A 26,323-nucleotide genomic window follows, 5' to 3' on the forward strand; every position below is an offset into this window, starting at 1 on the left:
ACCTGTGCACGTTACGTCAAACGATGCACCTGTTTCGGGGTGGAGTTGAGCACACAACGGAAGCTTATACAAATGCTAGCAAGTGAGGTACTGGCAACCGAAGTATAAACAGGGGTCATCAGAAATAGTGATGACCTCTATTTCAGAAAGATAAATACTGTTCAACTTGTTACTTACTGTTAACGTTTCTTCAAGTGTAGTGCTTATATTTTCTGACATTTCTGGAGATTGAATCAACACATCTTGTCAATAGGCGCTGGAGACAATGAAGAAACTAATACTGCTACAGCTTGTTCTCGGTTTCCTGATCTCAGGTGGGATTGAATTTTCATATTTCAAATTCACTCGTTGTTACCCACTACACAGTAGTTTGATTGTACCGTTTTTATTTGTTTTCGAAACGAAGGTATTGATATGTCTATACTGTATGTAACGTCGTCACATACCGAAACCGAGCGCAAGACAAACCGACCTGGTATCGATCACGTGACCGAAAATTGTTTACAGATGATCCAAAGATGCGTCTTTTTCATTTATTTAGATTTTAATTTATTATTTTTTATTTAATTACTCTTAAACTTTTGCTACTGTATCTACTGTCGTATCTATTGTCAACACTGAGGTTTTTCAGCTTGTGAATGATTCATCAGCGGCCTACCTGTAAAACAGGTTTTTGAAGAGCTAGTCGCTGTAGGCTAGAAAACTCATTTGTAAAATATATAGACTACCATTCCCGAGGTACAGCGTTAAATAACTGCAGAGACACTGTCATCTCCGTTAAAACTAAGTTCCCTAAGTCTTTAATTTTCTAAAGCTTAAAATGGTCCAAAACAAACTAATTTAGAACGACCGATTTGAGATGTTTTATGTTGCATGGGGGAAAACTACGGTCGGCAAGAGGGGCGTTGTAGGGATATACTTCCGGCTTTCTTCTTTTAATCCCTTTCCAGTTCTACAGGTTTTGGTGTTGGTGTTGTTGTGTTTTCTTCAGTGATCTGTCTCTGTCTCTCAGTCTCCTTCTATCGAAAATATATTAATATAAAAGATTACAGAAATTGTTGCTGTTTATATTCCATTTTAAAAACAGCAACAATTTATGTAGTTAGCAGTTCATGTTGAAATATGATCATTTCTTAAAAGAACAGTGCTGTTCTAGGAAATGACCAGTACAGTAGTAAGATGCATTTACTTCTCTATATTTCCCAATAAAGAAACACATTTTAAACACATTTTTAGTATTTTTAGCATATTGTTTTAGCACGGGTCCATCCTAACGTTCTGTGTCCATCTCTCACACACACAGATGTATTGTCTGTTCTGGTGACTGTTCCCATGAGCCAGAGGAGTTCAGGTCTTTTTGTCTCTGTCACATTGCGCTGTGACTATACTACATCATCGAACCTTCAGAATGTGTTGGTTACCTGGGTCTACAAGTCCTTCTGTAAAGACCCTGTTCTGGACTATTATTCAACAGGTGAGAATGCAAACGGGCCAACTGTTTTCCACTGTGTGCATGATTTGGCTGGAACAATAGGTGAAAGTTGAAGGCTCCCAATTCCCAAAAAAGAACTAAAGGAAATGCGATGGTGTCTCAGGAAGGATTCACCACTCTTGGCTCTTTGGGTTTAAATCTTTGTTCAGTTGCGATCATCAGCCAGTTGTGATGATCTAATCACCCTCTTTCCTATTGAGAATACCATGTGCTGAAGCCACAATTAATGGAAACAGTGTGATGCTTATTTTGTTTTTATTTATTTTGTTTTTAATTGGTTTTTAGTTCTGTTTTCAGTTTTCATATAAAATTGACTTCAGTTTTAGTTCGTTTTAGGAATGTATTTTAGGTGTGACGCTTGGCCAAAACTAACTATTTTCACAATACTCACAATTTGTATGCTGGATACTACTGTCTTTTATGTATTACTGCACTATAACACACAGTTTGTGTTTAGTTAATAAATAACAATTTATTTGTGGTTTTGTTATGCTTCAAGACAAAGCAGGATCTTTTGATATTTTCCAGCTTAGTATTTGCAGATGCACCTGGATGTTTTAAAGGGAATAGAGTTGCACATCTTGCAGCTTGAAGTTTTTATGTTGGTAGGATTGTAGAGGCTACAGTTTACAGGCATGCCAGTTCAGCAGCACCACATCCTTCTTGCGTTCAGTTAGGCTTGCATATGCAAGACAAGTGACATAATCTTATTCAGCGGGAAGCCAAAGAATTATTCAACAGAAACCGAATTTGCTCGAGAAATCCCAAGAGGAAGTTACTGAAGTAATGTTGGGCTGGAACTTAAAGATATTTACCCTATCTACCCTCTCATAAATGATTTGGCTGTGAGTGACTGTATATGAATTCCTAGGCATGCTTATGCAAATGGGAAATAACATAACGCTCTATCTAGCCTATCAGGCTGCTCTCCAGCTGGGACAGGACCCAAGCAATAACTGTCCAGACAGCCAGCGGACCATCCGTACCGTGGCTCAGAAACAAGGTTCCAACACAGCCACGCTAGGTCCTGAGTACAAAAACCGCATAATCTCCATCCAGAACCGTAAGTCTGTGCTGGTGTCATTCTTCACCATTCCTCTAGCATAATAAAGTAAAAGCAGACAGCATGACGCAAAACAATGCAGGTGTTTATTTCAATTCTTGTAGCACTCTCCATGGTAATCTGTTAAATTGAAGGCTGTATTAAGGCTGTACTAGTGTGTGTAACATGAGAATATAATTATAGATCTTTTGGATTCCAAGTCAGTTTTGTCTACAATAGTAATGTCATACTGACTGGTCTTGTTCTCTCTCCCTCTTCTCTCTCAGAGGCTGATCTAGTGATCGGTGAGGTGATGTGGTGGGACAATGGTGTATACGTATGCTCTGTTGATGCGCCTGGAGATACAACCGGATATCCTAATGCAGAGGTTAAACTCATCGTCTACAGTGAGCAGTTTTTCAAATACAAGTGTGGTAGCCTTACTGGAGGGGATGTACCATGACATCCTCACTACATACCATGAACAAAGGCTGCAGGTTTTTTAACTGTTTGTATGTTGCAGTCCTTTGGCTTTGTCCTGAGCGAGGTGGGTCTTGTCCCTACAGACTGGCTGACAGTACTCTTCATGATCATTGGGGCGCTGCTTCTCATCATCCTGTTCGCTGTCTGCTGCTGCCAGTGTTGTCCACAGCGGTGCTGTTGCTACGTCCGCTGCCCCTGCTGCCCGAAAACCTGCTGCTGCCCTGAAAAGGGTAGGACTGAACACATACATACACACACACACACACACACACACACACACAAAGATTACCTGCATGCCCACATGCAGTGTTTATTGTCGGATCATCACTGAAACATCACTGTGACTTCAAAATGCATTTTTTGTAGTGGGTTTCCAGAACTGTGAATCACAGTGGGTGACTGACCATGCTTCATCCAGTGTGCTGAGAAGCACTAGAGCTCCACCTTGAGACCACCTGTTTCATTGCAGTTTCACAACTGGCTATCTGTTTGGGAATAACTGCTTGCATTGAAAGTCTAACCGTGCAAGGCATTCTCTTACAAGGCCATTTTAAAATGTTATGTACTTTTTTTCTTTCTTTTTTTTTAACCCCTTTCATGACTGAAGACTCCAAACTTATCAAGTGCTACCAGATTTTAAAGTTTCTTCTTAGTTTTTACAGCTATTTGTTACAACTGGTTACAAATAGAAAGAGGTTGTCGAACATGAACGCAACAGCAAAGCACAGAATGAGGTGGCATGTGGACCTACAATGACAGTTGTTTCTTGCCCTCAGTTGTCATGCAATACCGGATGATGAAGGAGGCTCAGAAAGCCATGAGCTCATGGACGGGCGGCCAGCCCATATATGCCCCGCTCAGTTCTCACAGCTCTGCTTACCCGATGGAGCCTGTGATGTATGCAGGTCAGTCAGTCAAAGCTGCCTTCTCTCATGAAATTTGTGTTTTGTGAATTCTGTCAATTAATGCCAGTCCTAATCATCTTTACTGTGAGAATTGTAAAGTGAAGCCAAGTTTGCCCTCCTGTGCAAATTGGTGTGCTACATACAAGTCCATTTCACTTTGTAACTATTTTATTTGCGGAAGGAAAGTGGCTAGTTTCAGGTTTACTTTTTAGTTTTGTCCCAAAATGGAAGCCTCATTCCAGTAGTGCAGTGTGTCCAAGTTAAGGGAAAGCCTGAAAGGTCATAGCTATTACCTGTAAATAAAGCTTGAAGTGCTTTTGGAGTTCTGTCAAGTCTTGCATCCTTTTTTTTTTTTTTTTTTTTTTCTTTTGGTCTGTCAGGTTCAGCAGGGAAGATCCCCATGTCCCCAGTTCCCCCCCTGCCCCTCCCTCCTCCTCAGGGTGGCCTTGTCCATGTCGCCATGCCACCGCCAAGCATCCATGGCATGCCGCCTAGCATCCATGGAAACGGTAGCTCTCACGGCACCAATCAGATGTTAGACTACCTGGAGAACCAGATGCGCGGCCTGGACGTGAACAGCCCGCTCATACAATCGCAGCCGCCCATGCAGCACATGCCCCCGCCCCCCCAGCATATACCCCAGAATGTACCCTTCAGTGCTGGCCCCCCTAGCATGCTCTCTGGCCTGGATGACGGACCGGCCTCCCGCCGCCCCCCGCCTAGCTCTCGTGGTGGACGGCCCCCGACTCACTCCAGCAGCTCCTCTAGCTATGGACACCCGCGCCGTGATAACCGCCGCTACCCACCACCATCCAGGCACAACATGAGACGTAGCTACAGCCAGGAGGACATGCTTGACACCCGGAGCAGGGCCAGTGCGCCAGGGTATCGCCCTCGCTCCCACTCCAGGGACGACCTGTTCAGGGACACCCGAGACGTCCCCTCCCGGCGGGAACACGAATACTGGGCTTCAGCTAGTGATGACGACAGCAGCAGCAGGAGGGGAGGGCGCCGTGGAGCACGGGGCGGAGCATGGACCGACCACCCCCCCAGCTACACTGAGTATGAGCCGGGACTGAAGCCGACAAAGCGCCCCGACCGCTTCTCTGTAAGAGTCTAAAGTACCTTTCTCCTGACTATATGACAAGTGTTAAAACAAAGCCCTTTTCACTATCTGATTGGATGAGCCCGTTTTGCTATAATTCCTGGACCTGTACTTAAGCAGTCAGTATCACGGTCCATAACATTCAGATTTATTTTTTTTTTAAACTAACATGACATTCTGCGATTATGGCTATTGACTCGGAATGCTCTGAATAACATGCTTTTACATTGCATAGTACTCACATACACCTTTTACAATGAGCATTAATGGAGACTTCTCTTTCCTTCAGGACAAGAGCTCACGCAGTGGTAACAGCATAGTAATCTGAAGCTTTTCTCCCTTCTACCACTTATCCAGGAGCTACCATTAGACCGTCACCAACGACTGTGCTGAACAATGAACTGAATGTGATTTTAGTAAGAGCTTTGCGGCAGTGCTCGACTGAGCCGGGTCTTTTAGGTTTGGGTTGGAACCAAATTCGGTAAGTCTGTAGATCTCCAGGAGTAGGCTTGCACATCCCTCACCAGTTATGACCCAAATGTCCTCTTTTTTTGTTGTTTTTGTTTTAATTTGCTCAGCCACTTTATTTTAGGTTAATGAAAGAGCCACTGTTGTTGCTGTTGTTGTTATTATTACAAAATTAATTTTGCTGATGGTTTGCCTCCCCCCTTACTCTGTTTAATTTTAAGATCTATATAATATTAATTGGCCAGTGCATAAGCCTACATTCAGGAAGTAATTTTGACTCTTAAGGAGCATATTTTAATTTTTTCTTTTTACTTTTATGATGTACAATGTGTTTAACTGAGAATTTGTAAGTATGCTAGCCTATAAAAAGTATGGAGCCCTCTGGAATGATTGGTACCATTTGGTAAAGTTGGAATGATAGTGGAAAAATAACTTTTGTTCTCAAGCTTGATTTATGTTTTTTTTTTTTCAGTTAGATAAATTGGGAAATTTTATGACTTATAAAAACTTTATATAAAGATGTCAAACTTATTGGCACCTCTGTGTTAGTACTTTGTACACCAAGCCTCCACAAACTCCAAGCTTTCTTAATGCTGAATGAAGTTGGAGAACGTGTATAAAAATGGACCTTTTTGGAAGGTCTTCTGAGCTCCTTCAAAGTCCTTCAGAGGTTCTCAACTGTGAACTCACTAATTTATATTGGGGTTTAGGTCAGGTGACAGGAGTGGCCACTCTGGTATGTGGATCTTGTGTGAGTTTGGAGTTGTGTGCTTTTGGATCATTAAAGATTTCCACCACAAACCACTCTGGCACTTGGCAGGGGTGGGCACATTTTTAAATCTAAAGTCTTTGTAGTTACCTATTTACCCTGTGACGGACCCACCCATAACCACGACACCCCCCCCCCCCCCCGCACATACAACACGCAGGCAAAATGCATATGCATCATTTTCACACAGGTGAGCCACTTCTCCAGTTGTGCCAGTTAGACTTTAATCACCCCCCCACCCCCCCAAATTTCTCTGGGTGCTAATGATGGTGACGTTTATTTGATGATTTAAAAAAAACCTTTTCTTTAAATAGGTTTTACCTCAATAAAAAGGTTAGATTTTCTCCCTCGTATTTTGAGTGTAAGATCATGTCAAAACACCACAGCCAGGTTTTTCATAGCCTTTTTTGCTCCTCTTTACAAAGAGTGCCAATAATTCTAGTGTGTGATTCGTTACAGGGGCCTACTAGAGATTAATGTAGAATTTGTACAGTGTATATAATTGTAATCTCTTAAATTTGTGGTATGTTTTATATATAAAAGCTTTATGGTGATTTTATAAGATGTCTTGTTTACGTCCTTGCATTTAGCTTGTGTTTTATTCTCAAAAATTAATCCTTTCAAAATGCTGTGAGTACACAAAATAATTTAATTTATGATGTTAGAGAGATCAGAATATCACGGTTTTGATTCTGGAGTCTATAAACAACACAAAACAATAAGAAAGTGTAAATGAGTTTCCATTCATTAGCCCATACTGTTTACATTTTGTTTAGTGAATCTTGTGCACAGGTCCTTACGGTCCATTAGACGGTATAGGGCAGGGTGGCAGTTTTCTTATGATAATAGAGTGCATCTCAGTGGGAAAGCGCTCAAGTGTCTGTTCTTAATTTACACATGAATAATTGATTCAAAGGCCATTAGTTTGTAATCATCTGTATGTTTTTTTTTTTTTGTTTTGTTTTTTGTAAAAGAAGATTTGTTTTTACATTGTTGAGCTGTCTGATATGAACTAAATAATGAAAAATCAAAAAGGAACACCTTTTTTTATTTAAAGGAGCGCTTACTGTAGTTTATATCTCGATGAAGGTCATTTCTATCTGCAATAAAGTACTTTTAAATATACTGTACTTTTTTCACAGTACTTGAGTTATAAAAATTGTAAACGACATAGTCTTACCAGTTAAGCCAAGTAGATCGCAGAGCGCAAAGAAATGAATTAACATTAAATAAGCAAGTATGCTACTAGTTTACGAGGCTGCAACAAGTGGTCATGTGATTGATTCGGAGTGCTAAAGGTTTTACACCTTGCCAGGACTGGCAAAGTTATTGAAGTGAACGTGTTTGGCTGATAAGATTGCGCCACTCAGCGCGCGCGTCGCGGAACCGATGACGCAACATGAGGGAGGAATCGGTTTGCCACGTCGGTCTCCGAGTTGAGAAGCCCGTGCACGGTGCAGTTGCTCAACTAGCTGGATAACTTTTCATCTTGTATTTTCATAATACTGGAAACATTATTTCAGCGTTTTACCGCCCATTTTAAACAAAGAGCTGCTCCTTATTAGACGACTCGGACCACATTTCTAGGAGAGAAACAAATGTTCGCTCTCGGCTCATTTTTTCACCACGATTGACTGATGTCTCTGCGTGCACACCATCCGTTTCTAATTGATGTGTGAGTGTTTTTATTTATTTTTGCTCCAACAATAGTTTCTTATGCTACGCTCTTATTTATTCATATTTCGACAGCGAATGTGAAAATGATACACATTTATATGCAAACTGTTGAGGCTAGTTAGTTCGTAAGATATCGGTGCTAGCTAGCTAAGTATCGTAACAGCTAGCTAACTAAGAGTACATGTTTTTGTACTCTTTCTGTATTGAGGATTAATGCACAGATATCTGGCTGTTTAAAGAAAAACTTACAGGTCATTAGTTGCATCTGCTGGTTTTTGCTACATGCTAAACGCGAGGAAGTACAACATAGCTCTAGCTACAGGTTGCATTAACCTGGAGGTAGGCTGTAGGTCTGGCGAAAGTAATGCGAAGTAGCTGGACGGATCGCTAACGCTAACTTAGTGTAGTTTACATTAGGTCGGAGGTATGTTAGGAAGTTCTGCTTGATGAAGTTGTTGTAGCTTGTAGCTGCGTGTTCTAGCTATTTACCTAGCAACGTCGACCGACTTTTGCCATTTTGTTTTAGTAACTAACATGCTATTTATGTGTACTTTAACGTGACAGTGGAAGCCTTCGTTTCACTGCGCATGTTTTCGCGAAGTTCCTCATTTTACTGTACACTTCAGTGGATGGTGAACCGCAATAGACTGTGATGTGATGAATGTCTTGACTAAATGACTATTCCAGTATGGTTAGAAATCCAGCAGATCTAGAAAGCCTACTTTGCGGTGGAACCTGCCTACTGTGTAATGATGGTCTTATTGATTCGCCAGTTTGGTCACTTCTCAGTGTTTCCAGTTCTCATGTTTCCAGTTTTCTTTTAATGTGTATACCGTGATGCCTTTTGCTCTGTTGCCCTCTGGCGTTAATAAAATCGTCTGAAGACAATATGCTTCGACATCATTCATCATACTACTTCTATTAGGTAGAGCAAAGACGTGTATTTTTTGCCTGTATTTAGGCTATAATATTACAAATGTCAATTCTGTCAAAAGCTTTCCAAAAAAGCAATTTCTCACAATAAACCCTCCAACTCAGTCACTTTTTTACTGCATTTTATTATTACTATGTCTAAAATATATTAAGTCTAATATATTATATAGGATGTTACATTCCTTGTTGCAGATAAATGCCTCCTAACGGATCATCCTGGTTGAGTTCGCTCGTCCATCTGATGGCACCAGCTGCACGTTTTGTCCCTATGTCCCCTTTGGTCATAACGTGCTTGCCGTATGTGGGCTTGGCTGTTGTTGCAGTGGCCGGGCCGCGCTGGGCGAGGCCGTGAGCACGTGGTCACTGGGAGGCGCTGCTGGGCTCGTGGTGCCGGTGGTCGCAGTGGGCGCCCGACATGCCTGGGGGCCGCAGGGGTCCGAGTAGACAGCAGCTAAGCCGCACAGCGCTGCCCTCCCTGCAGACACTGGTGGGGGGTGGGCTCAGCAACGGCACAGGCTCCAGGAGCAGGTATGTCCTCACACGCTGTCCAGTGCACCCGCATAGTACCTAAAGCCTGTGATGCACATGGTAGTGGAGTCTTATGTCACCTCTGTCAGTTAAGTATGCAGTATGGGGAAAAAAAAATGTCAACATGCTATGATTCATAGATGGTATTTCTATAAGTACTGACAGTATCCATGATAAGCTAAGAAATGCTGTTTGAGACATGTATGGTAAAAATGGCAACGGCAGAACATTGACAGAGACTAATGTTTACTGTATTTTCCGTTTTTCCTATAATTGTCAATCATCTTCGAGTTCTTGGTCTGTTCATGCACAGTACTGAATATGTGACAATGACAGTGCTGCAAAAGGCATGTTGACATTACTGGGTGTGAGAGCAGCAGCTGGGCTAGACTACTGTTCACAGTGTGGTGGGAAGAAAACCGGTACCCATGAACAAAATTGCAGACTGTGCAGAAAGTGCTTTTATCCTAGAACCCGTACAAAAGCTCAGATTAATTTGTCTGTGCAGCAAAAAATGGGTGCTTGGCTTGTTACTCTGCCTAAACTGATGTAGAAAGACCTGTGTTTCTTTTCTTCTTCTGTATTATTACTGTTCTTGTGCTCATGTTGAAATACCTCCATTTATTTAAGAAAATAATTTATTAAAGCAGAGTAGATTTATTGTCCAGGTTACATGGGCCTATATGTCCCTCTGTCGAAGTGGTGGAAGTGTTTCCTGCCACTGCTTGTTTAGCCTTAGAACTCTACTGAATGTGGCCTTGGTGTTAAGTTTTTGCTGAGCTTAGCGAAAGCTGATTCACAAAGATGGAATACAGAGGATTTTTTTTTTTTTTACAGGAGACATGCCGTTACCTTTAGACATGCTGAGATTTTCACCAAGCTGCCTAAAAATCTCCCAAATCACTGGCTTTGTGTTGGTTATTGACAATAGTTGTCTGCCACATTAGACAAGGTTCATAGGCCTGCATATAGTTGGATGGAAAATCTCATTATGACTGCTTTAGTTGTATAAAAGCTTTGCAGATAACTGGTGATTTGTTTACACAGTGCTATTAACAAAATCAAATTTCAGGTTACTCTAGTTTTTGAATGAAATAAAATAGTAGCAATGGTAACAATGTGTAGTTATGAAATAATGGTTGATTCAATGTACAGTGAATATTCAGTGCAACACCATAGATTTCTGGTTTTCAGGTTTATGAAGGGCAGTGTTTCATGAAGGCTACATGCCCTTGTGTACCATACATAGCCATAAATAGCACACAAGACTTACTGTGCTAGTAAATTCTCATCTCCCTTCTGTGCCAGGCTTATTGTGTTCATGCACATGTTCCCTTGCAACGAAACTGGAAGTTGTCAATGCTTTATCTGGTTCTTGAGTTTTTAAGCTGCATTTCTGAATGAGCAAGGACATCGGAGTTGCTCTAAATGTGCTTTTATTAAAACTCTCCTCCTGGATAAAGCCACTTGACCAGATGTTTGTTCTGTGCCACTTTAAAGTCCGTCACAACGCTCCTGCCTCACGGATTTTTGGAATGTAATAAATGCAGTAGCTTGTGAGTGGTGCAATTCACAAAATCCACCCATTTTCCACATTTTCACCAATCGGTGTGAGTTGCAGAGGCTTCCGTTTTACACACGGACAGACAAATGCTCACCAGAAAAACCATCGACACAGTTTGCACACGTCCTTTATTTTCAGAACTTTGTGTGTAACAGCTTCAGTGTTTGTCACCCAGCAGCAATGTTTAGTAATTGTAACGGACAGAAATGAACAGTAAACATTGGGGAAGTGTCTCACTAGCTCTGAGACACAGTGACATAGCAGCCTCCCATCACCCACCCTCCCTTTTACAGAAGCAGTAATTCAGTGGGTCTCTCAGCCCCACCCCTCACCACGCTGATCACGCCAGAGCCGGTCCGCCACTCTCGCATCCCCGACCTGCCCCTGGACAGCAGTCTGCTGTTCGAGTTCCTGCTGTTCCTCTACCTGCTCGTGGCACTCTTTGTGCAGTACATCAACATCTACAGGACGGTGTGGTGGTACCCACACAGCCACCCTGCTGCCTCTACCTCGCTGGTGGGTATAGTGTGCTGAACCTCTTTAGCCCCCTCTGCTCCTCTGTATGGGCGCTGTTGCCCCGCTAACACCAGGGGCCAGCCGCACCAACACGGCCTAACTAAGACGGTCATAACTAATAAACTGGTCATAACTAAAACTGTTTTTGCAATTTTACACATTTGGCACCAAGTAAAGTCATCCCTAGGCGTGACTAAGTCAAGTCATACCAGTGCTCGTCTATGTGAAACATGTAACAGTGCCGGTTTCTAAGTAACTTGAGCTACTAATAAGCAAAATTGCTACTCGTACTTACTGTGGCAGCTAATCTGCTATTGTCCACTAGTCTACCAACTGTACAGCAAAAAAACCTGCTAAAGTAATTTCACTAACAGTGAAATATGTAAATTAATTTTTTAATTAATTAAATTAACATAGTCACGCAGACCTCTAAGCAAAGCAACACAATAACAAAAAAGCTGTACTACTTTCTAGCTAGACATCTAAATGATTTCTATGATGTTTGCATCATGACCAGATTGCCATTGCGATGTTTAAAGCAGAAAAAGCATAGAATCGTGACTTTATGCCTGCCCCAGGCTAGATGTACATTTTACGCTGAGACTTGGGTGGGGGGGGGGGGGGGGGGGGAATTCCGACCACCTTGCCATTTGGTGCAAGAGTCTTAGTTACACCCAGAACGTTGTGACTAATTTAGATTTATACCAGGCATAAGCCCTGATGGTGCAACCGGCCTCGTGTTCCTGCTGATTCCCTGCCACCTCCACCAAACTTCTACGAGAAATGCCAAGGTAGCAAGTGCCAATATCAGAGCTATAAAAAGATGTGATTGATAGATTCTGGATTGGGACTCTACTCGAGCCTGTCCTGAGATGTGGAGTTTAGTTATCACTTCCAGAACCTCTGTTAGTAGCCCTTAGGCTTTTTTAAAAATGCTTATGTTGACACCATAGACAATGTAGATAAGAGTCTTACCACATAAAGGTGCAAACCTTTTCTTGTTAAAATACTGTAGTGTGATTTATTTTTGATCATACTTAATCATGCTTGCGTACCACTTGGAACTCAAATCATCTATATTTTGTGTCAACACTTTTGGCCTGAGAGTTAGGTTCACGGCAAGGTATTTAAAAAATAAATCAGATTGTCAATCTTGCAAATTGGTTACTTGTGGATAAATACCAAAGATGGTTAGAAGGTGACGTTACTTCATATTCTTGGTGAGATCAAACACATTACACTTCAGCTGTATAATTGGTAGTTGCTTATGTCTAAGTGATGCTGTTTTTTATTTCCAGAACTTCTATCTGATGGACTACCACCTGGCCATCTTCATCACTGTAATGCTGGCCAGAAGATTAGTGTGGACCGTTGTGTCAGAGGTACTTTCTAAATAGTGTATGTGGCTGGGCCTTGGTAATATCTGCCACATGATTTACAGATTATTAATTTGGACGGCGTGACACACGGTCATAGCATAAATGCACAGTGAGTACTGTGATTTCATAGGGTGTTTTACATTTTAAAACTGGCACAAACGTTTCGGCACTGTTGAAACTGAAATTATGTAAAAAGTAAGGTGTGAGTAGGGGAAGTTTTTGGGGGAGGTGACTAAAAAAATTTTAAAAAAAAGATTGGTGGGCTATTTGTTTTTAAACGGTTGTGTGTTTGAAAACATGAACCAGCTTTATTTGCTTTTGACTCTTTACTCCCATTTAAACCATGGCTACATTCAGAGCCCTAGTTAGTGCTCCAGCCAGGCAGCTGTGCAGATATGGGCCGCTTCTCAGAAATTTCATTCCAAAATCTCTTGGATGTTCCACTTTCCACCACCAAGCACCATTTCCACCATTGTTTTTATGATTCTCTGATGAGGGCTTGAGGTAAAGTGTCTTGACAGACCTAACAGCCATAATTTCTGATGCCTCCTTTTTGTGTGTGTGTGTGTGGTTGTTGCCCAATTGCACGTGGTAGGCATCGCAGACGAGCCCATCATCGTTTGCGCAGTACGTGTTCCTCATCGTGGCTCGGCTCAGCCTGCTCACACTCTGTGGCTGGGTTCTATGCTGGACCCTCGTCAACCTCTTCAAGACCCACTCAGTCCTCAACCTGCTCTTCCTGGGCTACCCGTAAGCCTGCTACTAATACTTCATTCAGCCCTCAAAAGCACACACCCTGCCTCCTTGCATGCATAAATGCACACCCCCTCTTTCTCTCGCGCGTGCACACACACGCACTCAATCAAAATTAAGCAGTTAGATTTCAGTGTCAATGTAGAACTTCAATTTGGCATGTCCAGAAGCCTCAAGGAAAAGCCTGCAGCCATGTATGCAGAGCTGTTGGCAAAATGTAAAACACTGGCTTACTGCTTAATGTCTGCTAGCAGAATACTTCGGTAGTTTACCTGCTGACCGTTTTTTGTGAGGGAAGACACATTGGCAGCGAAAATTGGGAAGTGAAAGAGTAGAAAGCCAGATTGCTGTTAAATTGTTGAACCTCCTGAGCTGAGCCAGGTTTTTATTAACAGTGGTCTGGAGTTTTTCATGTCTGGTGGGAAATATTCAGAATGTTTTGAAAACAAGTTGGATTGCTTTCATCATTAGCCTAAATGCAGTTGACATGCCTCACCAATGACTAAACACATTCTTGCTAGTAATAGGGGAATGCCAGAGACACAAGTTTGAATATTTGCTAAACAGGAGCCTGGACTTTTTTTATGCTCATTTCCACAGTGACATTGTAGTAGAACCTCACTGCAGGCTGCAGTTACAGTTGCATCCTCCTCAGTTCACTAATCTCACCTAGCTGATTTCTCTAATTAACTCTACCGGCTGTTCATCAAACCCAGCTTGTTGTGCGGGTTTACTCTCGGGCAGATGGTGTGGATGCTGGTGGGTGACCATCCTCCACCTTCATGCCTCCCCTCTCTGGTCCCTAGGTTCGGCGTGTACGTGCCACTGTGCTGCTTCCACCAGGAGGGCCGGGTGCAGACATCGCCGGCGGACTGCGGTTTCGCGGAGCAGGAAGGCGCTGACGGCTTGCTGCTGCGGCCCAAGGACTTCCTGGCGCTCTTGCGTGAGAACCTGAGAGAGCAGTTCTCGAGCCCCGCCCACGTGCCCGCTCACACCTGCCTGCCCTCACCCGAACTTATCCGGAGCGAAGTGGAGGAGCTGAAGAGCGACTTTAACCGCCGCATCAAAGAGGTGCTCTTCAACTCGCTCTTCAGCGCCTACTACGTGGCCTTCCTCCCGCTGTGCTTCGTCCAGGTAGGTCTGCTTGTGAGCACACAGACCACAGAGGTGTTCTAATAACAAAGGGGGAGGCCGTCTAAACCTCATGGGTGCGGCATCTCTCGTTCTGAAGTGACATTTCAGAGGTTTCACTGGTAAAAGAGCATTAGCTAGCTGCTGGTCATGTTGAAACTCAAATGAGCAGAGGTGAGATCATTGCTCTATGTCTGCAGTCCTGCGCTGCAAGTAAAGTTTCCAACCATTTCGTTTAACAAGCTTCAGAGAATTAAATTATTTAGGTATGCGTGTTTCCAGTTAATTTCATATACATGCTTTGTTGCTAATGGGATATCAGCTCTCTTTTTGGTCAGTTGCAGAAGTTAGTTGAGTGTTCAAAATCCAGTTAATCATAAAAGAAGCCAATAATGGTGGACTCCAGTAAAGTAGTGGTGGAACCTATTTAGTTACAGATATAGAGTAGGTGTACGCAATAAAGTTCTCACTCACTGTACTTGTTCAAACATATTTAGTGAGCAGCCCAGCATTCTTACATTAGTTCTCTGGAAGAGTGAACTAACGCAATATAAAACTAAATGTGAAGGACTCAGTATTCAACAATTTGGCGCTCGCACACACACAAACAAAAGTTGGGGTATGAACTCCATGAATGAGTCAGTTACACTAACTAGCTTGCAGGTTCTTCAAGTGCGTTGTGCTTCCGCACGTCGCCCGGCATAGGTCCTGGCATGATGTCTATGGTCCTGTCCTGAGGAGCTTTACCATACTGTGTGTGTGTGTGTGTGTCCGCACATCCCACCGATCACAGAACACGCAGTACTACGACATGCGTTGGTCCTGTGAGCATCTCATTATGGTGTGGATCAATGCCTTCGTCATGCTGATGAGCCAACTGCTGCCACCCAGCTACTGCGACCTGCTGCACCGCTCGGCTGCACACCTGGGCCGCTGGCAGCGGCTAGAGCACGGCTCCTACAGCAATGCGCCGCAGCACATGTGAGTAGAGGGCCCACACTGGGCACCAAACACTACACGCCTAGATACCAATTACCTTTACTCTGGGAAATGGGCGTAGAGTAAAAGGTTCTGGCACCTCATGTGTGTGTATCTGGTTCTACTTTTGAATCTCTACTAGGGGGGGAAAAAGGCTAAAAACATTGACCTAGATACTAACCAGAAGAGTATTTTTTTACTGTGCGTGGTGGTTTGTGGCGGCACTGTGTGCTGTTTGTGTTTTAAAAGTCAGGAGTGCAATTTTGTCTCTCTGGTTCCTCAGGTGGTCTGAGAGCACTGTGTGGCCTCAGGGTGTGTTGGTTCGACACAGCCGCTGTCTCTACAAGGCCGTGGGGCCCTGCAACGTGGCCCTGCCTTCTGACGTCTCCCATGCTAGGTTTTATGTGGGTAGCCCATCCAAATGCCTTTGATGCTTCTCATGCAACTGTAGTTAAGCTACAGTTTTGTGGGGTTTTTTTTTTTTTTTTCACTTTTACAACAGGATCCTTATTAGCTTTAGCCTGTCTGTGGTTCACTTCTGTATTTTTGTGTCTGTAGGTTTCTTTATGAGTTAACATGGTTTGATGTTGGCATGTGGTTTTTGATGAAACCTGATGAATGTTTATGTGGTTTTTTTACACTTCCTGTAAAGCATGTATACTTCCTGTTAGGATCCAGGATATCTTGTATAAAAGGCCATTTCTGGGTGTTATGGTTCAGTTTTGAAGCCTCTAAGGATAAGAAATGGTTGCTCTTATGTGAGGTAGACTAGTACCTCACATTGAAAACATGCCTAGCACTTTTTATATTAGAAGCACGCACTTTCTCTCAACAGGCATCCCTTGCACTTTATCACCAGACATGCTTCAGCTGATTTGTCAGAGGTATTTGTTTGTTTATTTGCTGTTTATCAACCTGTCCCACTCTCCCTCCTCAGTTCCTGTTCCATAAACCATTGCGGATCCTGAACCTGCTGATCGGGATCGAGTCGAGCGTAGTGCTGTACCAGCTTTACTCCCTGCTGCGCTCCGAGCGCTGGAACCACACGCTCTCACTGGGCCTCATCCTCTTCTGCAACTACTACGTGCTCTTCAAGCTGCTTCGCGACCGCATCGTGCTGGGCAAGGCTTACTCTTACCCACTGGGTGGCAGCAGCAGCCTGGGCCTCAAGTCCCAGTGAAGCGCCCCCCCCCCCCCCCCCCCACCAGAGTGACCAAGGCTGGGATTTGCCCAGTGGACGGTTCCTGGAGGAGCGGGGAATGCCTGAGAAAAGGGGTGCAGAGGAAAGACTGTGAACTCCAGCAGTTTTTTTTTGTTTTTTGTTTTTTTTTTGATACGGTTCTATTTTCATGCAATGTTTGTATCTATTTAAGAAAATATTTTATTTTGTATACTGTTACACAAACGAACACGGGGCATTACGTTTTTTTCGGCGTGATGTCATTTCCTCCCCTACGAGAAATTTTTTTTGGGTGGGGGGCAGGGGGCAGGCAAAAAGGGGGGGAGTAGGGGGGAAATGAGGGAAAGGAGTGTCGAGGCCTTGTAGCATGCATCTCACATGATGTCTAAATTCTGCCAAAGATGCTCTTAAGAATATACAGGCAGCCAGTCAAGAGTGAGGCTCAACCAGCCAATCAAGATAGAAGCCTGAGAACAGAAGAAATCTAGTGTGTGGCCTGAATAGTGAATGCTGTTTAATTTGTTTCAATGCATTGCTGTATTTTATGATCATTATCTGTTCATAGACTGCTACTGGTGCATTTAATCAGACAGTTTTTTCTATAAATGTCAGACATGCTCCGTCAGGTCAGCCCTATTGCTTTTTGAAGCTTAAGCCTAAGTGACTTTATTTCATGTTCATTCATGTTTATCTCCGTGCCAAATCCCAGGATGCTGTGGCAGCCTTTTACATTTATGGCATTTAGCAGATGCTCTTATCCAGAGCGACTTACAAAAGTGCTTTGTCATTTACTCATAGAATACATCCTAGTACAGCATGTTAGAATAAACATACCAACGAACTAGAATACAGGGATGAATGCTGATACCTAGCAGTACTGGTTGCTGGTTTTTTGGTTGGTTGCATTTCTGGTTGCATTCCACATTGCTAATGGGCGTGTCTATTTGGATGCAAGGCGGGGCTCAAAGTCTGTCGAGCCTGCAGTATTTGACAGTGCAGCATTATTTCAAAATGCCATGGCATCCAGAATAAACAAAAACAGTTCCACTTTTCTCTTTGTGTGTATGTGTCTGACTGAAATAAAGGAATTTTTTTATTTTTATTTTTTATTTTATTTTTTGGTCTGTGGTTTTTTTTGGTCTGAATATAAGTGTCAGTGACAAAAAACAAAATGTTAAGGAATCTTGCTCATTCATCATGTATCTCAATTTTGTATCTAAAAGGTTTGAGTAACTCACCGGGAACTTATTCTTGAAGGTAACAGTGGGATAGTTCATATTTTTCTTAAAAAAAACAAAAAACAAAACATGTTTAAAATACTCAGAGACATGTTATGGCACAATCTTATTCAAGTGTATTTAATGTGTTTATAGTACAGTGTAACTTGCTATCAAAAGCTATTAATGACATTGAAAATAGCAATATAAATTCAAAGTGCTTCAGCGCTAATGAGTCGCCTCGATCTATATACTTAAATACTTATTTTTGCCATTGTACAGTGATCTAGTATCAGCACCATCTCCAAACCTTATATCAAAGATACTAAGCAGATCTATGATCATGTATATGGGCAGCATCCATTCACCAACAGCTGGTAGAACCAGTGTTGTGTGGTGACCATCCTATAAAGAACTGTCTTTGACCACTAGAGGGGGGTAACAATACAAAAAGACACTCGCATGGACACAGGTTATATACAGTAAAGACCCATGCATGTGTAACATCTGTATGTAACCATTAGAGATCACATTTGGTTAAATGCAGTAAATCACAGAAATACACAGTATGTTACAAAGGCTTAGTGTCCACAGAATTGCTTCAGTGCTTTCAATAGAAGAGGTCTGCAGACTGATAAGCACGTGGTACTGTCAAGAGTGGTGCTGTGATTTTCATGTGGCTTTTGCAATTTGGTCATAATAAACAAACTATATTTTTGCTTGCTGTCTTGGCAAATACAAACTAAAGTTGGATGTAGACTATGGAAAAGGATGCTCCAAGCTAAATAAGACCGTGCAAACTTTTTGTTAAGAAAAGTAACTAGATATATGAATTGGTAGAAATTAGCATAACTAGGAAATGTACATTTATATATGAATGGGGTTTTCCATGTTCCTTTTTCAGTGTTTACATACAGTGTATTAATGATCATTAACTTCTGTTTGAATGAATCTAACAGATGCACTTGGAGGAGGAATAACACTTTAGCATTAGTTTAGCCTTCTCTGCAGTTCACATAGTTCCCTTTGATCCAGTAGCAGATCTGGGCATATTTGAGGGGAGTGATGCGCACTGCCACGTTGAACTCTTGGGGGGAACCATTGAGGTCCACCCACTGGTGTCCCGAGAAGACTCCAATCACCTTCCGCTCCCAGCGGCGCCGCCTGCGGTCCCACATGCGTGCGTAGACCCCAGAGCCACTAGCGCCAGGCTGGGCATCACACTGCTGATAGAGTAGGTCGTAGGTCTCGTCCCCGGCCTTGCAGAAGCGGTACACCAGCTGGCCTGGACGGTCGTTGTCGAAGCCAGAGAACTGCACACGTTTGCCGGGGAGCTGTTTGGCAGCAGGGCTGACCCCCAGCTTCATGTGCTGGCGCTTGTGAGCTTTCTTTAGCTCCAGGAGGGCGTAATCATAGTCCATGCCAATGTCGTTGGCGTTGCCCTTGATCCAGCCCTTGGGCACATGTGTGCGCTTCACTCGGATCCACTGGAACTTCATCTTCTCTTGGGCAGGAGATTTCAGCTTGCCCGTGCTGTTGTTCACTTGGGAGTCTTTCTGCCGCGGCTTCAGGAAACCAACGCGCAGCCTCTGCGCACCCTTCACGTAGTTTTTCCCATCATGCAAACAGTGGGCTGCCGTGAGGACGTGCCGATCACCTACCAATGTGCCTGAGCATCCAGTGGACAGTTTCACTGCAGTTGAGAAGGGGTAGTTCAACAGGAAGTCCTGACCCACGATGCTGAAGCGCCCGTCAGGCCCAAAGATCTGGCGCTTGGCCCGGGACCGCCCTTGCTGCACAGCGGGGCCCTCGTGGAGGGTGTTTGGGTTGAAACCATAGATTCCCACGACTGTCTCAGTCAGCTGGCCACTGGAGTGCAGGGTCTCGTAGGACAGGAAGTGCCGCAGGTCCCAGTATGTAGGGGTTGGAGCCTGCTTGTGACACTCAGGGCTGCAGGAGGAGGTCACGTCCAGATGCGCCGGTGCAAGGAAGTGAGGGGGTGGTCGCTCCTCAATGTGCTGGGGAAGGACCACAGGCACACGCTGCAGAGGCCACTGTGGCCTCTGGGGGGAGCCAAGCCAGACATGCAGAAACAGGAGGAGGGTGAGGCGGAGGTCAGGGGGATGTGGAGGTGCCATAGTGGTGGCTGCACCTGTGGGAGTTACGGAGGCAAATGGGGAGGAGAAAATGAGCTTTTGTTCTGAGGAGTGCAGTCTTGTTTTCCTGTTTACTTTATAACATCAATGTTTAAACAAGCTCAAAAGCCAGAGTTCTTGGGCCTTTCTGTCTGAATTCAAAAGACCTGCTGTTATTTAACCTCAATTTCAAACTGAGGAACAATGGTCTTTAACTTGGAAAAGGTCTTGTGGGACATTAAAACCACTGCCCCTGCTTGTCTGAATACACTACACTCTTAATAAGCTATTCATACATTATTAACTAAAGTGAATGCTTAACACTTCCCTCTTAAATCAGTGTCTGTGCTGGCTTGGCGAGACTGATAAAATATGGTACTGACTGAGTACCGTGGTATTTTTAGCTACTGGACTATTGTGACACTGGGGACCAGTGGTCAGCTTGGCATTTTGAGCTGGGTTGGAATTTCACCACTTATACAATATTTGCTGGCTTTCAGGCAGGAGCAGTAGCAATAAATTAAGAAGTAACTAAATCCAAAATAAAATCCTCATTATCTGCCAGAAATCTCAGGTCAAGTTATTCACGTCTACATGGTACCACATGGATAGCTCCAGAGGATGGAAATGTTGTACTCATGTGGGGGTTTGGAAACTGCATATTCTACGCCTACTTCTAGTGTAAGTCAGAGAATGAAAGACCTTGGACTGTCCCTTTTAGGGTGGTCTGCTTGCAGTAGTTACATGAAAGTGATTATTCAGCAGGACAGGATTATATCTGCAAACAGGCATTTTAGATCCAAAGTCAATTCTCATACTAGCTTTTCTGGAAGTATCACAAGCTGTATACAGGAAAGTTACAGTCTAACACAGACCTCTAAATACAAGAGTAGTCAATAACAACATAGAACCATATTCTGTATAGAGCCATATTTAAACATATTATTTAAACACACACACACACACACACACACACACACACACACAAATATATATATATATATATAAACAAGGTTTAATTAAGAGTATCGGGGTAGTATGGTTTTTAACTCAACGCCTTCAACAATAAGAATGAACAGACGTACATCGTAATACTCAGATACTGTGACCAATGAACATATCATTTCTCACACCACACTCTGCTCTAATTTTAAAAAGTAATACAATCTTAGAGAGATGGACACGACCTTCATACATAGTAAGTTAGCCTATGAATTTGACCGACTCTCAACATCATATGCCAGTGCTGAAACAGCTGTTTCTGCTGCTTCAGCCAATTTCAGACGAAATGTCAGAAGACTCCTGCTCATAAAACAAATAAAACCTGCGTTGGTTAAATAACTACGCAAACTCTTACAACACACAAGTTCTGTGTTGCGTAGTCTATGAGGAAGTGTTAATCACTATTGTCACCTGTAGGTATCAGGAGTTAGAGCGGATCAATGAGAGGTCGGCGAGCAGGTGTCACTGAGGCGGCACGAGAAAATATTTGGAAAATCCACTTAAAGAACAGAGCAGTAGGATAGACACTTCAGGTTATCTTTTCTCCGTCCTTCCTCGGAACTCATCTCGTTAAATGTCCCCATAGAAACTCCCAGAAACTCGCGGATCTTAAGTCCACCCGAGTCCATGAGCAGCGTAATCCAGATGGTCGACCAGCAGAGTCGCAGACCACATCTTTAGGGTTCAACGCGACCACGTGACAGCGAATAACGAACACTTCGCACAGCCTGCGTCTCACGCGACTAGCCGGACTGCTGCTTTCTTGAAGTGGTGCTTGGCGTTTTATTTCTTTTCCTGCTTGTATGCACGTTTTTTGTTTGTTTTTTTGGGGGGTTTTTTATACGCATGCAGGCTCTTTTTGTTTGTGAAGGGGAAATACAGTAATTCGGAAAAGCAACAAGGTATGTGTTTGCAGAAGGAAAAAACAAAAAAATATAATTAGAAATTTATTACATTTATTTTGAACATATTACAACTGGCTGGATTATTATTTAATCCTAACATTATCAAGGGACGATGAGTGTTCTAAGAAAATGAAAGTTTCTCACTGTCACAAATTTTAGAGCTTCATATTTAGATCTATGTTCTGTGTCTAAGCATCAACGGCACGCAATATGTCCTTAGGGAATTTACTTTAGGTCTTTGCATAACTGAAAGGATGTTTTGACATGTTTCCAAGCCAGTTTGTAGTTTTGATATACAGTGCTTCGGGGAAACGGTGAACGCAATAAATGAAGTCAGGTACAAAACATTGTGATTGGAAAATGCCTTCACCGAGGGATTTGATAAAATCGGATATGCGTCTTCAGTGAAATCAGTGCAACAAAACGCAGGGAACAAGCTGGCTGTGACATTAGACAAGAAAAACACAAACAGGAAGAGGACAGAAAAAATGACAGCGATTCCTACACCCTGATCTTGACATTAACCCCAGTCCACTGGTGGGCGTAACCATGATCACATGAAAGACCAGTCTGTTTTGGACTGTTGGCTTGGTCGCCATGGCAGCATTGAAGACTGCAAGTTTGCATTGTCACCCACCTACTCCATCCAGCCTTAGTGTCTCCGCATTTCATGGCCTGAATGTCTTGGTGTTCATACAAGCTGCCTTACACAAATCCATCTGTAGTTAGATTTTCTGGTCATTTGAATAGAAATAAGACTAAAAGAAAGGTCTTAGATCAGTGTGAAGGAGTAGTTTTGCTGACATATTCATTTCCCTCTGTTTATTAAGAAATTATTTGTAACTAATCATGGCCTCTCTTGTTGTTTTTTACATTTTCAAAACTAAAATGCTTTCCATAGTTTCCTATATTGATACTTTTTTAAAGAGTAAATGCATTTCTGAATTAGAATTGAATGTAACTGTGTTACATTTTCTTTTAGGATGAGACCTTTATTGATAAGGGTTTGTGTCACAGGAATTTCAGTGTGTACTTCCAAAACAGTACCATTCTTCCTACAAATCTGTTACATTTTTCGTAGTTACTACCAGTTTTTGTAGATTATGCTAAATTAGTAGCAATGATATAACTGAATAAATCTTTGAAAAGAGGAGTATTTATTGTCAGTATTTTGTAAGAAAAAAATAAGAGGGGATCAAGTTCTCAATTGGGGGAGCAATTAGAACAGCCCACAGAACTGAGCATCAGACAGCTCTCTATACCTCATAAAGCCCGTTAATCAGCAGGATTGTGCTGGGATGATAAACGTCTGGTTATATGAGAAATTCTTCACATATCCCATGAAATTGCTCTCTTTGTGTCTCTTGCTCTGTGTGCAGGGTCAGACATGTTGGATGAACCTGAAAAATCTGCCCCTCCCATGAGTCATGTTATGAGTCAGGTCCATCTGGGAGAGCCTAAGAATCCTCAAGTGTGGATTGCGTGCTCAATAGCAGGCAGGTTCCACAAAGCAGCTTCTCTAGGTGGAGGGGGGGAAGGGTGAAGGGAAAAGCAATCTCTCTGTGATAACATGCACCTGCCAGAGCTCTGAAAACTATTGGGGCTCAAGATGTGGGTTCAGGAATGCATCCTTTCCTAGTGAAAGCAAAGGGTGTTGACTCAGTCAGGATGCTATCCAAGCAGAATCAATTCAGATTGGGAAACAAGATGCACACTTTCCGCAAACAATCTGATACCACTGCAGGTTAAGGAGTCATGTTTGCAGAGGAATGGTGGCTGTCAAGACAAGCTTTCTTGGAAATGAGTAAAGCACACATCTGATTAACTGAGAGAGACATGCAGTTCTTAGGGCTTGTTGGAGAATATTTTGGGCTTGCTCAAGCCTTGGATGTCCACCAAGAGCTTTCTCATCACGTTCACTGCATCTTTTCCTATCCTTCTTTGGCTTTTATGTTGCTACAGGCAGGCCTGGAATGCTGGTCATTTTTTCACACAAAACATATGGAAACAGTAATTAAAACAGTTAGTCATCATAGTTTTGCCATAGGTCATTGTCTTCTGGCAGTGATGATTGGACAAAGCTGTGCATTTAGTTGCTGGCTCAGCCAGTTACATGTGCTGTGTGCTTAGAGTTAACTGCATTTCAGACTTCGTAAGAGAGCATCTGACTAAGATAATGTTAGGGAATTTCCTTTATATGTGTTGGTGCCATAGCACAGATGCACTTTGTTTGGAGTTTGTTATGAAAGAATCCATTTGTTTTAGAGGAATGGCAGTCATCGCCCAGGAAACAGACATTCTCCAGAGTATTGCCCTGGTTAATTGGGGGATTTTTTTTTTTTTTGTGCATTCTTCTTCAAATTCTAACCATCTAATTTCAGCCTCCCATCCGTAATATTCCCTATATGTTTTTAGCTGGCTTTAGCTGACCCTGGCCGGGGTCCTGGTGATATCACAGCTGTCTCAATCAAAATAACTGGATCTGTGGAACCACAAAAGGATCACAGAGGCCCCATGGAAAAAAGGAAGCTCTATGAAATTCAGAGGAATGCAGGCCAAGGATGGAAAACTATATCTCTGCCAAATTTGTATCCCAAAACAAAACTCACAAAAAAACATTTAGGATAGCTTAAGAGACCACCTCAGGTTCATATTTTCCTGTACAGATATGTATTCTGGGGGAGAATGAAGTAAAATAAACTTTAAATAAATGTCCCTTGTTTGAGAGGGAAGCAATGTTAGAATGAATGCATTACATTATTCTGATCTAGCCATATAAACAGGGTATTTACTCTTAGTCTTCACTTGGTGTTTTTGTGTACCTTGTACATTTAGATCAGTTTTAAATGCCTTTAGTTCTACATTGGAAGATAGCATAATGTGCTCTGAGAACATTTGGGAAATCAAATCAAATGTCATTTGATTAAAATATCATTTATTTTTTATGGACAAGGCCAAAATACCTGCAGACTTATCACTCATCTCATTGGTATTTGATGCCTGTTTTGTAAATATGCTAATTATCCCCCCTCCCCTCAAAAAAAAAAAAAAGAAAGAAATATAAAAAGAAAAATCCAAACAGGGTGTGTCTCGTTGTGCAGGTGGGATCCTGTTGATGTGTCTGTGAATTTTACACTGACAATTCAGTTAACATGCTGAATTAACATTTCTGTGCTAGCACACCAGGAAGGGAAGCATCTAACCCAATCTGTACACATCTTACCTAACCTAACTGTGGGAGCTCATCAGACTGTAGGAGTTAATCTAACTGATATTTTCCTACTGTGAAATTTATGAAACTTCACACAAGATTGACCAGCTTTGTTAATATGGCTAAACTCTTGAATGCTTGCACTGAAAGGATGCACTAATGCTAGGATGGTCTTCTGGCTAAATGTGCTACTGTCAAATTTACATTTTTTTATATGCACAACACAGCTGTGCAGACAGAATGGGTATGGGCTCCTGAGATGCAGAGGCTACAGTTGTTTGGGTGGGGCAGTGAGTCATCTAAAGCTCTGCACAGAAAAACAAGGGCTGGTTAAGAAGCGTGTTTGGATCATGGCACACACTGACTTGGGCCCCCTTCCTCAGGCACTCTGACTTGGGCACGCTGCCTTGGGCATGTTCATCGTGCGGTTCACTTGTGGAAGTGCCCTGCAGTCCACCGGGACAAGGCACACTGGGATCTGTGTGCTCTTCATGTCGTGCGGTCCAAAAGCATGTGAAAGCCCTCCCCATGATCAAATGATTGCAGTTAACTCATTCAGTCAATGTGGCTGCATGTCAAGCTACAGAGAATGTCAGTTTGTGTATTTACCATTGCAGGGCTTGTTTGCTATGATCCGGGTGCTCTCAGTTTCAGAAAACAGTTGCCATTGATTGCGAACTCTGGAACATATTAAAGACCCCACTGAAACATATGGGAAATTTTCTTGACAATTGTCATCTCATGGCAGTTACCAAATCACTTTAGCTATCTGAAGGTCTGCTGATTTTTATTAACAGCCTTTTACCCCCTAAAAAGTTACCACACCTGACCTTTCCTCTGACTCCAGCTATGACTAATATTCATGGAACTTTCTGAAACACTGCGTGTTTCCCAGCGACATAAAAACAGGATGCACACCAAGCTTCATTGGATGATCATTATTTGGTTTT

General features: G+C 42.7%; 3 protein-coding genes across 6 annotated transcripts; 2 read left to right on the forward strand and 1 right to left on the reverse strand.

Moving 5' to 3' along the window:
* The first annotated feature begins 59 nt into the window (after positions 1-59).
* Positions 60-6,221, forward strand: ildr1a (immunoglobulin-like domain containing receptor 1a). Of its 3 annotated transcripts, none has more exons than XM_081701637.1 (8): positions 60-314; positions 1,304-1,474; positions 2,406-2,555; positions 2,822-2,941; positions 3,101-3,247; positions 3,794-3,922; positions 4,303-5,030; positions 5,385-6,221. In XM_081701637.1, the coding sequence occupies exons 1-8, from the start codon at positions 266-268 to the stop codon at positions 5,418-5,420; spliced, it is 1,530 nt and encodes a 509-aa protein (XP_081557763.1). In that variant the 5' UTR covers positions 60-265; the 3' UTR covers positions 5,421-6,221. The 3 variants fall into 3 exon arrangements, with proteins under 3 accessions (XP_081557763.1, XP_026865803.2, XP_081557764.1); XM_027010002.3 differs by having other exon boundaries at positions 61-314; positions 5,317-6,221; XM_081701638.1 differs by lacking the exon at positions 1,304-1,474 and having other exon boundaries at positions 61-314; positions 5,317-6,221.
* Positions 6,222-7,655: 1,434 nt separating this feature from the next.
* Positions 7,656-18,017, forward strand: tmem39a (transmembrane protein 39A). 2 transcript variants are annotated; one of them, XM_035534777.2, is made up of 9 exons: positions 7,657-7,939; positions 9,198-9,402; positions 11,260-11,482; positions 12,781-12,864; positions 13,457-13,611; positions 14,421-14,748; positions 15,539-15,726; positions 16,007-16,127; positions 16,661-18,017. In XM_035534777.2, exons 2-9 carry the CDS (start codon positions 9,290-9,292, stop codon positions 16,901-16,903), a joined length of 1,455 nt encoding a protein of 484 aa, XP_035390670.1. In that variant the 5' UTR covers positions 7,657-7,939; positions 9,198-9,289; the 3' UTR covers positions 16,904-18,017. The 2 variants fall into 2 exon arrangements, with proteins under 2 accessions (XP_081557327.1, XP_035390670.1); XM_081701201.1 differs by lacking the exon at positions 12,781-12,864 and having other exon boundaries at positions 7,656-7,939.
* Positions 18,018-18,234: 217 nt separating this feature from the next.
* LOC113576893 (serine protease 23) lies at positions 18,235-22,007 on the reverse strand. Its single transcript, XM_027009245.3, has 2 exons — positions 21,669-22,007; positions 18,235-20,272 (listed from the first exon to the last, which is right to left on the reverse strand). The coding sequence occupies exon 2, from the start codon at positions 20,256-20,258 to the stop codon at positions 19,116-19,118; it is 1,143 nt and encodes a 380-aa protein (XP_026865046.1). The 5' UTR covers positions 20,259-20,272; positions 21,669-22,007; the 3' UTR covers positions 18,235-19,115.
* Positions 22,008-26,323: the final 4,316 nt, after the last annotated feature.

This window comes from Electrophorus electricus, chromosome 18 (assembly GCF_041902795.1).
Source record: "Electrophorus electricus isolate QZ-2024a chromosome 18, ASM4190279v1, whole genome shotgun sequence".
NCBI lineage: Eukaryota > Metazoa > Chordata > Actinopteri > Gymnotiformes > Gymnotidae > Electrophorus > Electrophorus electricus.